This window comes from Pyricularia oryzae, chromosome 5, assembly GCF_000002495.2.
Source record: "Pyricularia oryzae 70-15 chromosome 5, whole genome shotgun sequence".
Taxonomy (NCBI): Eukaryota; Fungi; Ascomycota; class Sordariomycetes; order Magnaporthales; family Pyriculariaceae; genus Pyricularia; species Pyricularia oryzae.
The window spans coordinates 3,416,883-3,430,555 of NC_017852.1; the positions used below are offsets into that span (position 1 = coordinate 3,416,883).

The following is a 13,673-nucleotide window of genomic DNA, read 5'->3' on the forward strand; positions in this document are numbered from 1 at the left end:
TACAAGAGCTGGTATGAGGACTTAACTGCCAAGACATATTGTGGCTGCGCTATGCATATGATCTTGTCGACTTCCATTATACCCCAAAGATAGTCCCTATGCGAGGACTCTCCTGGCAAGAATGGAAGATCAAGATCAATGGGTGTTGATTTATTTGAACAATTTAGATCTAGGACTTTGGCAGTTTACCTAGCAGCTAGCTCGTCTCCAGTCAAACTCTTTGATATCACGTAGCCTATTCTTGCCCAAACAAAGTATCACATGTCACATATTTTGAAAAAAGGAGACCTTCTAGACTAGTGGTTTGATTCGTAGCAAAGTAGCATCCATAATGTCGACTCCTTACCATCATTCCGGTCAAAGGTCTTTGGCCGGCGGGATTAAACACATAGGTTGTTTCATAATTCGAGTCAGCGCCTTCTTCACCTCCAGCGTAGATATTGACGTACATTCTTGGCTGAGCATGGGATCGACAGTTATAGCTGAATCGCGCAACACGGGCTTGGTGGTGATTATGGGCGATTGTTCACTGTTTCCAGAACTGTCGATCTGGTGGTATCCAACTGACAGGTTTGACGGCTGCTAATCCTGAACAATGGGGACGTTTGACTCACAAGGGAATGCCTGTAAACAAACGATATAGGCGTCGTCGCGTCGATATCACCTGCTAGAACTGCAAAGACTTGGGAGAGGAAATTTGTATAAATGCTTCGAGATGTCGACGTCAAATCATCATATTTTTTACTGTCTCTCATCATCATCATCATTCACATACAAATCTCTTCATTTCCTTACACATCAGTCTTTTCTGACTTTTCGCTTCTCAACCAACCCTTTATTCATTCTCTTGTCTTGAAGACAGACCAGCAAATCGCCACCATCACCACCGTTGACAACCAAACACAAACCCAAAACCCAACCATCAAGATGCAGTTCTCCACCGTCTCCTTTGCCATCTTCGCCATCCTGCCCGCCATGGTGGCTGCCATGCCGGCGGAGACTTCCCCGGTGCCAAAGCCGGCTCTCCCCGTGTTTGAGGAATTGTGCCCCGACGCAGAGCGCCAGAAGTGCGCCGAGAGCACCGACAACCTCAAGCGCTGCCTTCAGATGTAAGTAGATCCCTCCACGTGCAACGTCAACTTTTGACAAGATGAAAAGTTATGGGGAGTTTTGGGCTGACACGGGGGTTTTTTTTTGCAATATTACAGAAACGGAGCTAGCATCTGCGTCATCGACTGCGGCTCCCAGACCACTTGCCGTACTCAGTGCAAGCAGCAGCTGAAGAATGAGAAGGCCAATGGTTTCTGCACCGTCGGGTATGCTATCCCTCTAAAACCTTTTTTTTTCGGTTTGATCAAGTTTGACCAAAAGGCCAATTTGCTGACCCTTTCTGCTACATAGGGACAACCCCTGCATCTGCAACCTGAACGGCGCTGCCAACAGTGCCCACTAAGCAGCTCCGACTGGGAAGACGTCTTAACTTGGGAGCAGTGGCCTAGGCGGGTTTGGCGGGAGCCATCGAGGGGGGAGGTTGGAAGTTTGAGCTTTGTTCGCTTTTTCTCATCGCTAGTGTTGGCTCTCTCTCATACTTTTTGGCCTAGGCAGGCATGTCTCTTTTTGTTTTTCTTTTTCCCACGGAGAAGCCTTGGAGATTTGGTTCTTTGGACCTTCGGGACTGGTGCTACGGGGTTACGGCTCGGGAATTCCTCTTTATGTGAGGCTGGTTGTTTTTCTCTTTTTTTTAGCTTATACTTTTGAACACGGAACAGTCGACTTTCCAAAACTCTCATCTCCCTAACAGACATAAACCGTGCCTAACGGATTTGTGAGGTTCATATCAAATCCTAGACTTAACCACAGGGTACATGATTTGCACCGTCCCATGCTCATGAAACGCAAAGCATCGATGTGAGCAGACGAGAGAGGATCATGTGGGACTTTTTTTTTCGGCCATGCAACGCCAGAAAAATGCAAGACGATTGAGGACGATACAACGCGCTAGGGCGGAAATATATTAATCGTCGTTACTACTGGTGTGTCCAATAAAGCCTCACCACGGCCGAGATCCCCCAGAGCACGACCAGACAGACGGCCTGGACCGGCGCAAAGATGGCGCCCCTAACGACGACGAACCCGCTGACCACCGCAAACACCATCGGCCCGGCGATCGACGTCTTGTACGGCCTCTCCAGATCTGGCTCCCGCTTCCGTAAGATCAGGGCGCCGACGGCCGCCAGGAAAAAGAAGCTGTACTCGGCCAGCCCGTTGAAGAGGACGAGGAACCGGAACGAGCCGCCGGCGATGTACACCGCGGACAGGACCAGCGCCATGACCGTCGCCACAACGGGGTCCTCGCCCTCGATTCCGCCGCACGCTTGTGGTAGGTAGCCCCGGTTCGCGGCTGCCAGGGTCATCTTGATGGTGATGAATGTGTTTCCGACCAGGGAGCCTAGTATTATGGTGCAGACGAGAACTGTCGAGGCGAATCCTGCCCATGGGCCGAGCAAACGGGAGAATGCGTCCTGTTATTTGTCAGTAATCATTCCGGAAAGGTTTTGACTAATTGCAGCGCTAGGGCACCCTGGAAATTACTCACCACTGCCACGGTGTCACTGGTCGGCACGACAACCCATGGGAGCAAAACATAGTATGCCGCGTTCGCTGCCACAAAGCAGAGGATGATTGTCGGCAGGGCAGTGTTGATAGCCTTTGGCAGCTGCTTGGATGGGTTCTTCAGGTCCGGCGAGACGTAGACGGCCTTGTCCCACCCGCAATAACCCCAAAGCGCTGCGTACAGGGCAGCAGAGAAACGCCCCGCCACCTCCCAGGTGCCCAGCTGATCCCACTCGGTGGACGGGGAGTTGCGAATGGCGAACCAGTTCCTCTCGCGCCAGTCCCGGCCGCCCACAGTTTCATTCTTGCTCGGCTCGATCAATACAGCTATCACCACCGTCAGGGCCGCAGTGACAACCAGAGTCACGGTAAACAGCTTGATGGCGACGAAGAAAGAGTTGAGCTTGTTGATCCGTGCCGCACCCAGCAGCGTGCTGGCACAGGTCACAGTGGCTAGGAGGAAGGCAAAGATCTTGGTGATGTCGCTGCTATGCGTATTTGACAGGTTGAACGCGGCCAGGATGTTTGAGATGAAGACGATGCAGAGAATGGCCAGCGTCACGGGCATAACGCCAAAGATCCAGGTCCAGGCGGCCAGGTGGCCAAAGAGATCACCAAAGATGTAGCTGAGGTAGGCCTGGACACCACCTGGAGTGAGCGGCACCATTTCAGAAACGTGTCAGCATAGACCTCTGGAATGAGCTTTTCTTTTTTTTACTAGAACTACCGGCAAAAAAACATACCTTCTCCGGGGATGGCGGTTCCTAGCTCAGCGAGTGTGCTGGCCCCAGTCCACGCAAGCAGGCCACCCACCAACCATACCGACAACGCAACACCCGGCGACGGGACATTGGCGTCGATTGCTCCCGGCGACGTAAAGATGCCGCTGCCTACGACAATGGACACGATGATGGCAAAGGCCTCCTTTGCCCCAAACTTGTGGACAAACGCGACCGGCCGCGCCTCCGCGTCATGTTCCTGGCTAACGGCGCCACCAAAGCCTCCTGTGCTGTCGTAATTGCCGTTGGGAGACGATGCTCTATCTCCAAGCAGAGGCGTTTCGACACCTGGCTCTTGTCGATCGCCGTTCTCGGATGACTCGGGCATCATTTCTGTGATTCCCAGTGCAGGGTAGACTATGGACGAGCCCCGAGGTCGGTTGGGTTTGGTTGTCATTTTGGAAACGAGGAAAAAAGTTTAAAAAAAAGGATGGGACAAGGACGAGAATAAAAAGAAGCGAAGGAAACGGGAATCACAAGCCTGCGGATGCAGCACCAATCAATGGATGCATCCGGTGACACGCCAACAATCAACCGTCGCACCGGCCGCTCCCAACGGGGGCGTTGCGAAACGTCACCATTTTGAGTTCTGCGGGTAGCACGTGCTATGTTTTGGCTGTGAGGCTATGATCGCGACATCGGCCCGCACCCCCCCAAGTCATCCAATTTAGCACCTAAAACAGTCACCGCCAAGGTCAACTGCCAGTGCCCCTGACCGACCGACCAGCCGACTACCGAACTGTCCTTTTCTACGTTTTCGAAACAGAGACCCAGTTTAAAAAGGAAGGGCGCTCACCCCTAACCCTGGATAGATTGCAATCGGCGTTCGGAGATAAAAGCATTTCTGAATGCACCTGTCTGTACGGCCGGGAGGCGCTCGCTGACATCAATTGCCTCAATTCCTTGATTTACAGAGAAAGCCCCGAACAGCCACAATAACTCCGATGGAATGGGAGCGACAAGAGGTGCAAGATGATCCGATCGAGATGGGTATGACGCCAGCCCGGCCTCGACAATGTTTTTGCTATAAAACCCCGGCGACGGTCCGGGGCAACAGTCGAGTCGTCGTGGGAAGATCCATAGTGAAGACGTGCCCATTGCAACTGCCATCAATCCAGTAAAAGCAGACATCAAAATCCCATCTTCCCGCACCAAATGTCCTCAGAAACACCCAACAGCGCCCTGCCCCTCGCGGGCAAGACGGCCCTCGTCACCGGCGCCTCCCGCGGCATCGGCGCCGGGATCGCCCTGGACCTGGCGCAGCAGGGCGCCTCGGTGATTTTGCACTACGCATCCCCGTCCAGCCAAGCCAAGGTGGAGGCGGTCTGCGCCGAGATCGCCTCCCTGCCGCACAAGCCCGGCACGTCCAGGTTCCGCGCGGACCTGTCCAGCGCCTCGGGCGCCTCGACGCTGCTGGCCGAGATCAAAGCGCAGCACGGCGGGGACTCGTTCAGGCTGGACATCCTGGTCAACAACGCCGGCGCGTCCAAGGCGGTCCCGCTGGCGCGCATCACGGCGGCCGACTACGAGGCCACGTACGGGCTCAACGTGCGCGGGCCGCTGCTGGTGACGCAGGCGGTGCTGCCGCACCTCAACCCGCGGTCGCGCATCGTCAACGTGTCGTCGGTCGGCGCGCGCGCCGGCTACCCCTCGCTGTCGCTGTACTGCTCGTCCAAGGCGGCGCTGGAGGGCCTGACCAGGGTGTGGGCGGCCGAGCTGGGCGCCGACGGCACCACGGTCAACTGCGTGGCGCCCGGGCCCGTCGAGAGCGACATGTTGGACTTGATCCCGCAGGAGCTGGTCCGGTCGCAGCGGATGCGCACGCCCGTCGAGAAGAGGACGGGGAGGGTGGACGAGGTCGCGAAGGTCGTCACGTGGCTGTGCGGAGAGGCTTCTGGCTGGGTCTCGGGGCAGACCATCTCGGCGAGCGGTGGTTATGCCATGTACTGAGAGGGCTGTGGTCTATTCACTTTGGAAAAACCTGGCATTGGGGTTTCTGTGAGCTTCCAGATATGCGGCTCCGAGTTGGCGGCTGTTTGTTGACTAGTCGCGCAATTTTATTGCCCCTTTGGGTAAACCACCCCGACAATGCGAGGCATGGGAGCCCTCGCAAGTCAACCGCCGTTCATGCCAGGATACATCGATGCATCTCTTGGTAAACTCCACACCGCCTGTCCGGCCTTTTTGGGCCTATCGGTGGTTCACGAATTCTATCAAGGTACAACTCTCGGGGTGTGCTGTAATTACTATGTAGACTGTACGTGTCGGTCGACCTTTGGGCGGCATTTGGCTCCGTTTTTAATTCGATGCATGATGACCAAAAGGCGACCCTGTGGCACAATGTAGCAACTGCAGTCCGCCAAGCTGAGCGCAAGGATACGTGGGCGCATGAAATTCCCAACAGTGCAGAGCTCGGCACGACGTTGAACAAAACAGGACGCGGAAAAGGCGGTGCGTGAACATTTCCAAGTACCATGGCTTCCTATACGAGAAGACGATCAAGGTTATCAAATGGCTTGATTCCGAGTATTTTCGTGCATTTCCGAGTCCTTCTAGACCAAGGACAGGCACATATAACCCCTCCATCACGGCATATCGTACCATAGTACTATATGTTTCGTTCGTATTCGACCCATCGCCAGCAGGGATTGCCCGCCGGCCAGCAACCCAAATTGCCCACCCGCTGCTCCACATTTCGAAAGCGCGTTGAGAACCTGTACGGCAGTTGGTGCGCGATTCGTCTTTTTACCATGATAGCTTGTGCAGAATCGCAGACGACGACAACAATTTGTACTGCCGCCGCGGAGCGTGGCGAGCCTCGTTCAGTTTCTGTTAGCAAATGCATAAACATTGGTCGTGGCAAGCGCGCAAGGAGTTGATGAGGAGAACCAAGTCGGAAATTGCGATATACGTCATTTTTTTTTCCCTGGGGTGGTGGATATTCTTACGATGGTACGTGGTAGATTTGGCAATGCAACCCCGAAATTGTACCGCTTACCTCCTTTTATGCGTCACCGACACTGCCATGCCAACAAGACCTCGGCTCAACCATCTTCGATAGAGCATCATAAAAAAGCGGCCGTCCCCTTGGATTTGAGCTGTTGTTTGTTTTGCTCATCACCATCAACTCAACTAACACACTCGCTTCAACCCCAAGGTCTCTCTCTGTCTGCATACTTCAGTTGAACCACCACCCACTCGTTAAAACTACATAATAATAATCACAATGCGCGCCTCATTCTTCGCCGTTGCCGTCGCCGCCGCCGCCGTCCAGGCCGCTCCGGTCATCGAGACGCGCCAGGACGTTCCCCCCATCCCGGCCGCCTGCACTCCCGCCCCCGGCCTCGACACGGCCGCGACCTACGACAAGGTCCTCGCCTTCCAAAAGGTGTACCTGTTTGACAAGGACATCACCGAGACGTTCAAGTACTTTTCCGCCGACTTCCAGGTATGCTCTTTTTTTTTCCTCTGCTTCTTTTTTTGTCTCTTGCAAAGAAAGCTCTCTAACAAGAACCCTTTCCCAACAACCAACAGAGCAAGCAGCGCTTCGTCACCTTCAACAGGGATCAGTACTGGGCCGTCTCCACCGTCCAGGGGTGGGGCCAGACCGCGAGCTACCCCACCGACTCGTCCTTCTCCAACGGCCGCGCGCACGTCGCCTACGACCTGGGCCCGCAGAGGACAGGCCACGCCGGTGACGACTTTGTCTGGAAGGATGGCTGCATTATTTCGGAGCAGCAGACGAGGTCTTGAATGACGCCTTGTGGGAACAAAAGGGGGTGACTAGACAATATCTCAAGTCATTTCCGAGGAGAGAACAGACGACAAAAGTTTATTGTAATTACCCTAATGAAAACTGTCTCTCAATTCCAAAATCCCCCAAGGAACAGAGATGTTGTTTGATGCAGACCATTTACTGTGATTTGTCAACCATCGAAAAACTATACCACGGTATCGCCCTTATTCTGCGTTGAATCTTTTGATACCCCGATAGTTGTGGATGAAGATTTTGGCGGTGATTAACATGCCAGTTTGGCTCCCAGGGGCTCTCTATTCGGCGTTTTCCGATCATCCCGGTTCAAGTTTGCAAATAAGCTTTGGAATTGCAACTGGCTTATGGATATGCCGTAATAAGGTTTACTGCCTCCTTTTCTAGAATAGCCATATGCACTGGTAGCATTTCAGGGTCACAAGGAGGGTTGCGAGCAATGCAACTTAGCACACTTTGTGAGCCTTCCGCCGCCACCGATGCCGCTCAAACATGTCTTGCAGCCATAATATACTAAACATTTTTCCGTCAGCTCCGGTTTAGGACCTAGCCACTCGTGCGTTTACCATGCCGCACCAAGATCTGTTTTTGCTTTATCGAGTAGCGACTGTTGGCTCCTAGGAAAAGGGCACAGAAAGGAACATGGCTGGTCGAGGAGCGCCGTGACGTTGCGGGCCTGAAGGCGATGACCTCTGTTTGCTACCGACCGACGAGTTTTAACCAGCACTGGGTGGCTAACCTGTCCACGTGCCTCGGCGGAACCGCGGGTGAGTCGGCCCCGCACCTTCGGAGCAGGACTGATCTTGGACTTCCGACACCGGGCAGCCCCTGAGCGCCTGTCCTCGGAGGGAAGGACAGGGCCCCGGGTGAGTGGGCGGCGATGTGCACTCGGGGCCCCACAGTGGCGGCGACGTTATGCGATTTTGTCCATCCCTTGCGGGGAAGATGAGCGTATGAGTTCGGGAGTACATACTAGGGATGGATGGTGTCGAATGACTGAATGCAAAAAAGGGGGGGATTAGTGTTTTGATAGAGCGGATTTGAACATTTTGTGCTTCGTATATTTTGCGTCGAGTCAAAATATGCTTTGTATCGATTGTGACTGCGAACCTCTTGATCGTAGGGGCGGTCCACACTGGATGCATGATCCTCTCCGCATCGGTGATCCTTACCGTTCGTGGCGGTGTGATTCCACCACGGATTTCACATAACCACGACTCGTGGGTTCGGGTCTCGTCCCTCTCGTGTCGTTCCCCCCTTTGTGACAATTTCGGTTAATGGTTTTGGGTGGTTGTGCACAAAGTTAAATAGAGTAGATCGACTCCCCAGGGGATCCTGAGAATTTGTGAGTTAACGTGATGGGAGATTACCGACAGTTCGGGCATTATTCAAAGCCTGGAAAGCAGTTCCCTGTTTGAGTTAGCAATGTGGTATAGACGCGCGGACGGGCAGCAGAGGCGAGAGTAGCCATCGGACAGGCACATTGTATTCGCGCCAAAAAGAATAGGGAGTCAATGGATATATAAGAGTCAAGATGAAGCCACACGTTGTGGTAGGGGAGAGGAGACCCCAAGCCAGTCAGCCCGCACAATGTCTCTCATTAAATCCACCTCTCTTGTGCTTGTAGGCTTATGGGCTTCCCTGTCCACCGCGACAGACGTGCCGGCTTACAACGATGCGTTTATAGTCGAGTGCGATCCTGCCAACAATGTGGTACGTATTTATTTCTTGATCAACATTTTGGGTCGCGAATGTATGTTTGACTAATCAACTCTTGGGTACTCGTAGGCTGGACATGCCAACTTCCTCAGTGGAGTGGCCAATCAGGTGTCTCAACTTGGACCCAGCTGCCATGCCACGCCTCGAAGGAGCTTTGACTCCCCGCACTTTACCGGAGCGTCGTTTGACTTGAAATGCGACGACGCTCTGGACCAGCTCAATGTGCTCGGGGCCATCCAAAAGACACCAGGCGTCGGCAAAGCATGGCCAGTCGGGCGCGTCAAGCACCAGATGGCATTGCCGGGCCAGGGCGCAAAGAGTTGGGCGGGTAGCAAAAGGGACGTCGTCGGTGTCGAGCAGAGCGACGCTGCCCGGGCATTTCCGGTGGACAGCTTCTCCACGCACAAGATGGGCAACGTCGACCGTCTCCACGAGCAAGGCATCACGGGCGCCGGCATCAGGATAGCCGTGGTGGACTCGGGCTTCGACACGTCGGTGCACGGGCTCAGCGAGACCAAAATCACCTACTCGGTCGACATCACGGGCGAGTTCCCAGACGCCAGGGACAACTGCAGCATTCACGGGACGCACGTGCTCGGCATCGTGGGGGCCAAGAGCGCCGACAACATGTACAACGTCAGCGGGGTTGCTCCCGACGCCACCTATGAGCTGTACCGCATAGAAACCTGATCCAACCCCGAGGCCACCAGCGACGACCTGATTGCAGGATTCACCGAGGCCGCCAAGCGAGGCGTCGACATCATCACCTGCTCCTTTGGAGGCGAAGGCGCCTTCCCCGAGGAGCCTTGGGCCCTCGCCGCCACTCGAATCGCCGAGTCCGGCATCTACGTCTCGCTCCCGGCGGGCAATGCAGGCCCAGGCCCCTTTACCGGCGTCAACCCCGCAACAGCCCCGGTCGTCGCCGCCACGGGTTCGGTCGACAACGTCGTAAACCCGTGCCTCCAATGGCAGGGGTCCGTGACCAAGGACAATCAAACCACGCCTTTTTCTTTTGTCCCCGGCGGCGAGCTCAACTTTCCCGACACGCCGTTGTACATATGGTCGCCCGTCGCGAAGGAAAGGCCCGGCTCTCCGACCGACTGCGCCCTCATAACAAGCGATCCCCCCAAGGATCCCGACAACACCATCGCCGTCGTCAATGGGTACCAGTGCTTTGTCGACTCGGACGGAAACGACATTGCAATTTCGAAAAAGTACAACATCCAATACTTTTTGTATTACCTGCCCGAGCCGCCAAAGGACCAAACGCCACGCTGCCCGCAATGGAGCAATTCAGGCTACAACCAAACCAAGGGCACCCTCCTGACCGGGTACGACTTTGGCGCAGAGATGCTTGCTGAGATTGCCCAAGGACGCCAGGCCTCGCTCAAGATTCCCAACAACCCCGTCGACGGCAAGGTCTCCCTGACCAACAAGCCGTCTCCCAGCGGCGGTTCTATTACATATTACTCGAGCTGGGGCCCAAGCTGGGACGGTCGCACAATGCCGACTTACATGGCGCCTGGATACAACATCTTGAGCACCTTTCCCAAGCGCATGGGCAGCTGGGCCGTCATCGGCGGCACCAGCATGGCCACTCCTTATGCCGCCGGCGTTGCCGCGCTACTCAAGCAGCAGTTTCCCAAGATTACCAGCAGTCAGATCCAGTCCATCCTGACCACGACGGCGCAGCCCATCAAGTTCAACGACCGCCAGTTCAGCAGCTACAGCGGGCCGATCCGGGACTTTTACGCCCCGATCCTCCAGCAGGGCGGAGGTCTGCTCGACGCCTACGCGGCCTCCAACACCAAGACCTACGTCAACGTGAGCAACCTCAGCTTCAACGACACGGCCAACCGCGTGCACTCCATCGCCGTCGAGATCTCCAACACCGGCACCAAGGAGCTCACCTACAACCTGCAGCACGTCGGCGCCGCCTCTGGCTACTTTATGAACACCACCGGCGGCAACCAGTACCAGTTCACCTACGCCATGGGACTGCCCAAGTACGCCGACCTCAAGATCACGCCCTCCAGCCTGACCCTCGGCCCCGGCAAGACGGCCAGCGTGTCCGTGTCCATCGCCGCCGAGCCCCACCTCCCCGACGGCGTCTCCTACTTTGGCGGCTACGTGGCCATCAACGCCACCGGCGCCGGCTCGCCCGCCGAGCACCTGACCATCCCCTACACGGGCTTCGGCGGCAACCTGACCTCGCTCCCGGCCATCAACCGGGACAAGACGTACGGCGGGCCCATCGACCTCAAGACCAACAAGGTGACGCGCGCCGACGCCGGCCGCGTCTACACCTGCGCCTACAACGCGACCGCCAGCTCGCCCTGCACCTTTGCCGACGGCCTGTACCCGGCCCTGTTCGCGACGCTGATGACGGGCGCGTCGCGCAACATGACCATCGACCTGGTCGACCGCAAGACCGGCGTCGCCGTGCTGCCCGACGACATGTCCATCGGCTCGTCCGACACGTACGGCCTCAGCAACTACTGGTACTGGGACGGCTCCGACAAAAACCGCACCTACGTCCCGGCCGGCGACTACTTTTGGCGCATCAAGATGTTGCGGCTGAACGGCCACATCGGCGAGGCCAACGCCTGGGACGACGTCGACTTGTCCTGGTTCACGCTGAAGTACACTGCCAACAGCACACTCCCGAAAAAGTATTGAGAGGTGTTGGGCATGTCGGTTTGATGGATCATAATGGGGCTGCGTTGTAGTCTCTGATCTTTTAGTGTCTCTAGACTTTCATCTTTACTGATGCATGAATAATTAAATTCGACACCTTTTGGTCCACTCGACAAGTACTAGCTGCTGAGGCTGGGGTATTTATGCGGATAACGGGTGTGACATCATGTTCTCTGAGGTCTACAATGTGTTTTCCTACAGAAGATCTCTAGAAAGTAGCACAAGTGGTCTCATCCACCGTTTTACTCGCATGTTCAAGCGAGTATTAGTTTCATACAATATAAAATCAAAAAATATAGTAAGTAACTTGCTTGCGTCTCCACATCTGCGCAACACCAGCATTGAAATGAGAATTCCCTTACCCAAGGTGGGAATCTTGTTGTTACCTATTTGAAGATCGCATACCTGAAACTGTAAGTTTAGGCTTTATTGGAACCCCATGACAAGGTATCGTAATACAACAAGTTGGGCTTTATCCAAACTTCTCATCTTGTTGCGTGGCTTATTCTCCACCAGCAGATAATCATCATACTCACCGGAGTGCCTCTTGAATTTCCTTTGGGGCTGGTTGGAGAGAGGCTTGCTTTTTTCTGCTATCGAACTAGAACTAGCCCTCCAGTCTTTCCAACCTCGGCTCAACCTTGGAGATGACAATCAGTGATAGATGTGATGTTTGATTTGAATCTTTGCCAATCAAACTTTGCAAGGTGTTTGAGTTGCTATCCTGGCTGGATTCGCCCTGGGCCGTCGGGGGGCTTTTGCAACCGGCAGAGCAAAAATTAGGAAATGCGTCTCTGTCCACTCAAAATACGCTCGCATGGGGCCTTGTGTTCAGAGATAGGTTCTCATAGCATAACCCTTCCTTTGATACTTTGTCGTCTCCCCGAATTGAACCTACTGCATGGCAGCAAGGCAGGTCCCAACTCCGAGTGGCGCATGGCACGTCTGGCTATGTTCGCTCGCTGTCCAATACAGAATCATCTCGGCGCCCAAGTTGACAGTCAGCCTCAGCGGCCACTTATGCGTCCACCAGGGAGTTGATTCCAGAAGCCATTTGGTAGGTCATCTTTTTCTTCACATCTCTACGTTGAGCCGCTGGTCGCACACATGTCATTCAAGACCCAGGACATGAAAGTCATGCGCCGTGCATCATGGTCCTCTTATTGACCGCAGCAGCTGTATTCCGATGAACCAGAGGATCCGAGCAACCAAGCGGCAGCGGAGGATGGTTTTGGCGCGGGGCCGCTTGCGGACGCTTATACTCGCCAACAAGTTGTGTTGGGAATTAAAGAAGAAAAAAATGAAAAAAGGGACAAATGCCGACAAACTGTTCAGAAAGAGCAAACTCCGCATCGCGTATTCTGATGGAAGCGTGCTAATTTTGATAACTCATGTACCTAGCCGGTGGGTCTTTGACACATATCTAAGATAACTGGTTAGGTTTGAAAAATACGGGTTAAAGTTTGCGAAAAAAAAGCGGCGGGACAAACACCTTGCCTTGTCGGCTTGCCTGTCGAGACAACAGTAATAATCGTTCAGTTAAACTTCAACCACGCAAATCACATCATAGTTTTATCCGAGTAATTTCCAAATTTCAATCAACAACACGTGTTCGGACATGGACCACGTAATCTAATAAGGGACAATCTATTTAGCCTCCACGGTCTACTAAATAGCCCCGAAAGTGGACCTTTTACAATGCGTTTCGTTTGACCGTCAGTACAAACGCCTATCAAAATCAAAGTCAAACCACAAACAGCGGCGCCACGAAAATCAAATCGATACCTGCAAATACTTACCCAGCTAATTAATACCATTTCCGATTTTACGGCCAACGAGCATAACCGTACCTTGTACGTATTACGAAAATAAATTCGATTTGTTAATGGCCCATAAAAAGCAAGAAAACCCGTTGATTAGGAATTGCGTTATTGCGGCCCAAAATTAGGTGTAAATAGCTTCTTTTTTTCCTTTTTTGGTAATAGAAAATTCCTGCGTGCACGTGAAGGACGTGATTAACCTGACCGTTACTTTTGCAAACCTTTGTGGCTTGATTTCACTTTTGTAGGCGCTTTGTACTGTTAAGCGAAACGCAT

At 54.0% G+C, this 13,673-nt stretch overlaps 6 protein-coding genes across 6 annotated transcripts; 4 read left to right on the plus strand and 2 right to left on the minus strand.

Annotated features, from left to right (window-relative positions):
• Positions 1-864: 864 nt before the first annotated feature.
• Positions 865-1,577, plus strand: MGG_11610 (uncharacterized protein). Its single transcript, XM_003718763.1, has 3 exons — positions 865-1,109; positions 1,209-1,316; positions 1,402-1,577. Exons 1-3 carry the CDS (start codon positions 928-930, stop codon positions 1,451-1,453), a joined length of 342 nt encoding a protein of 113 aa, XP_003718811.1. The 5' UTR covers positions 865-927; the 3' UTR covers positions 1,454-1,577.
• Positions 1,578-2,027: 450 nt separating this feature from the next.
• MGG_11611 (uncharacterized protein) lies at positions 2,028-3,723 on the minus strand (the record flags this gene model as incomplete). The annotated part of the gene is made up of 3 exons (XM_003718764.1): positions 2,028-2,522; positions 2,597-3,261; positions 3,357-3,723. The coding sequence occupies 3 exons, from the start codon at positions 3,721-3,723 to the stop codon at positions 2,028-2,030; spliced, it is 1,527 nt and encodes a 508-aa protein (XP_003718812.1).
• A 481-nt stretch (positions 3,724-4,204) lies between these two features.
• On the plus strand, positions 4,205-5,829 carry MGG_11612 (3-oxoacyl-[acyl-carrier-protein] reductase). Its single transcript, XM_003718765.1, has one exon. The coding sequence runs from the start codon at positions 4,548-4,550 to the stop codon at positions 5,340-5,342; it is 795 nt and encodes a 264-aa protein (XP_003718813.1). The 5' UTR covers positions 4,205-4,547; the 3' UTR covers positions 5,343-5,829.
• On the minus strand, positions 5,639-6,086 carry MGG_17484 (uncharacterized protein; the record flags this gene model as incomplete). The annotated part of the gene is made up of 2 exons (XM_003718766.1): positions 5,639-5,722; positions 5,994-6,086. 2 exons carry the CDS (start codon positions 6,084-6,086, stop codon positions 5,639-5,641), a joined length of 177 nt encoding a protein of 58 aa, XP_003718814.1.
• A 362-nt stretch (positions 6,087-6,448) lies between these two features.
• MGG_00283 (uncharacterized protein) lies at positions 6,449-7,382 on the plus strand. Its single transcript, XM_003718767.1, has 2 exons — positions 6,449-6,840; positions 6,927-7,382. Exons 1-2 carry the CDS (start codon positions 6,619-6,621, stop codon positions 7,143-7,145), a joined length of 441 nt encoding a protein of 146 aa, XP_003718815.1. The 5' UTR covers positions 6,449-6,618; the 3' UTR covers positions 7,146-7,382.
• Positions 7,383-8,304: 922 nt separating this feature from the next.
• On the plus strand, positions 8,305-11,921 carry MGG_00282 (subtilisin; the record flags this gene model as incomplete). The annotated part of the gene is made up of 4 exons (XM_003718768.1): positions 8,305-8,344; positions 8,849-8,874; positions 8,950-9,516; positions 9,583-11,921. 4 exons carry the CDS (start codon positions 8,305-8,307, stop codon positions 11,557-11,559), a joined length of 2,610 nt encoding a protein of 869 aa, XP_003718816.1. The 3' UTR covers positions 11,560-11,921.
• Positions 11,922-13,673: the final 1,752 nt, after the last annotated feature.

What these genes read in the sequence shown, in the direction of transcription:
- MGG_00283 (XM_003718767.1), top strand. Translation starts at nt 6,619, where the DNA reads ATGCGCGCCTCATTCTTCGCCGTTGCCGTCGCCGCCGCCGCCGTCCAG. An exon ending in ACTTTTCCGCCGACTTCCAG is followed by an intron (nt 6,841 to 6,926) that starts GTATGCTCTTTT and finishes AACAACCAACAG; the next exon opens with AGCAAGCAGCGCTTCGTCAC.
- MGG_11612 (XM_003718765.1), top strand. Translation starts at nt 4,548, where the DNA reads ATGTCCTCAGAAACACCCAACAGCGCCCTGCCCCTCGCGGGCAAGACG.
- MGG_11610 (XM_003718763.1), top strand. Translation starts at nt 928, where the DNA reads ATGCAGTTCTCCACCGTCTCCTTTGCCATCTTCGCCATCCTGCCCGCC. An exon ending in CTCAAGCGCTGCCTTCAGAT is followed by an intron (nt 1,110 to 1,208) that starts GTAAGTAGATCC and finishes GCAATATTACAG; the next exon opens with AAACGGAGCTAGCATCTGCG. An exon ending in AATGGTTTCTGCACCGTCGG is followed by an intron (nt 1,317 to 1,401) that starts GTATGCTATCCC and finishes TCTGCTACATAG; the next exon opens with GGACAACCCCTGCATCTGCA.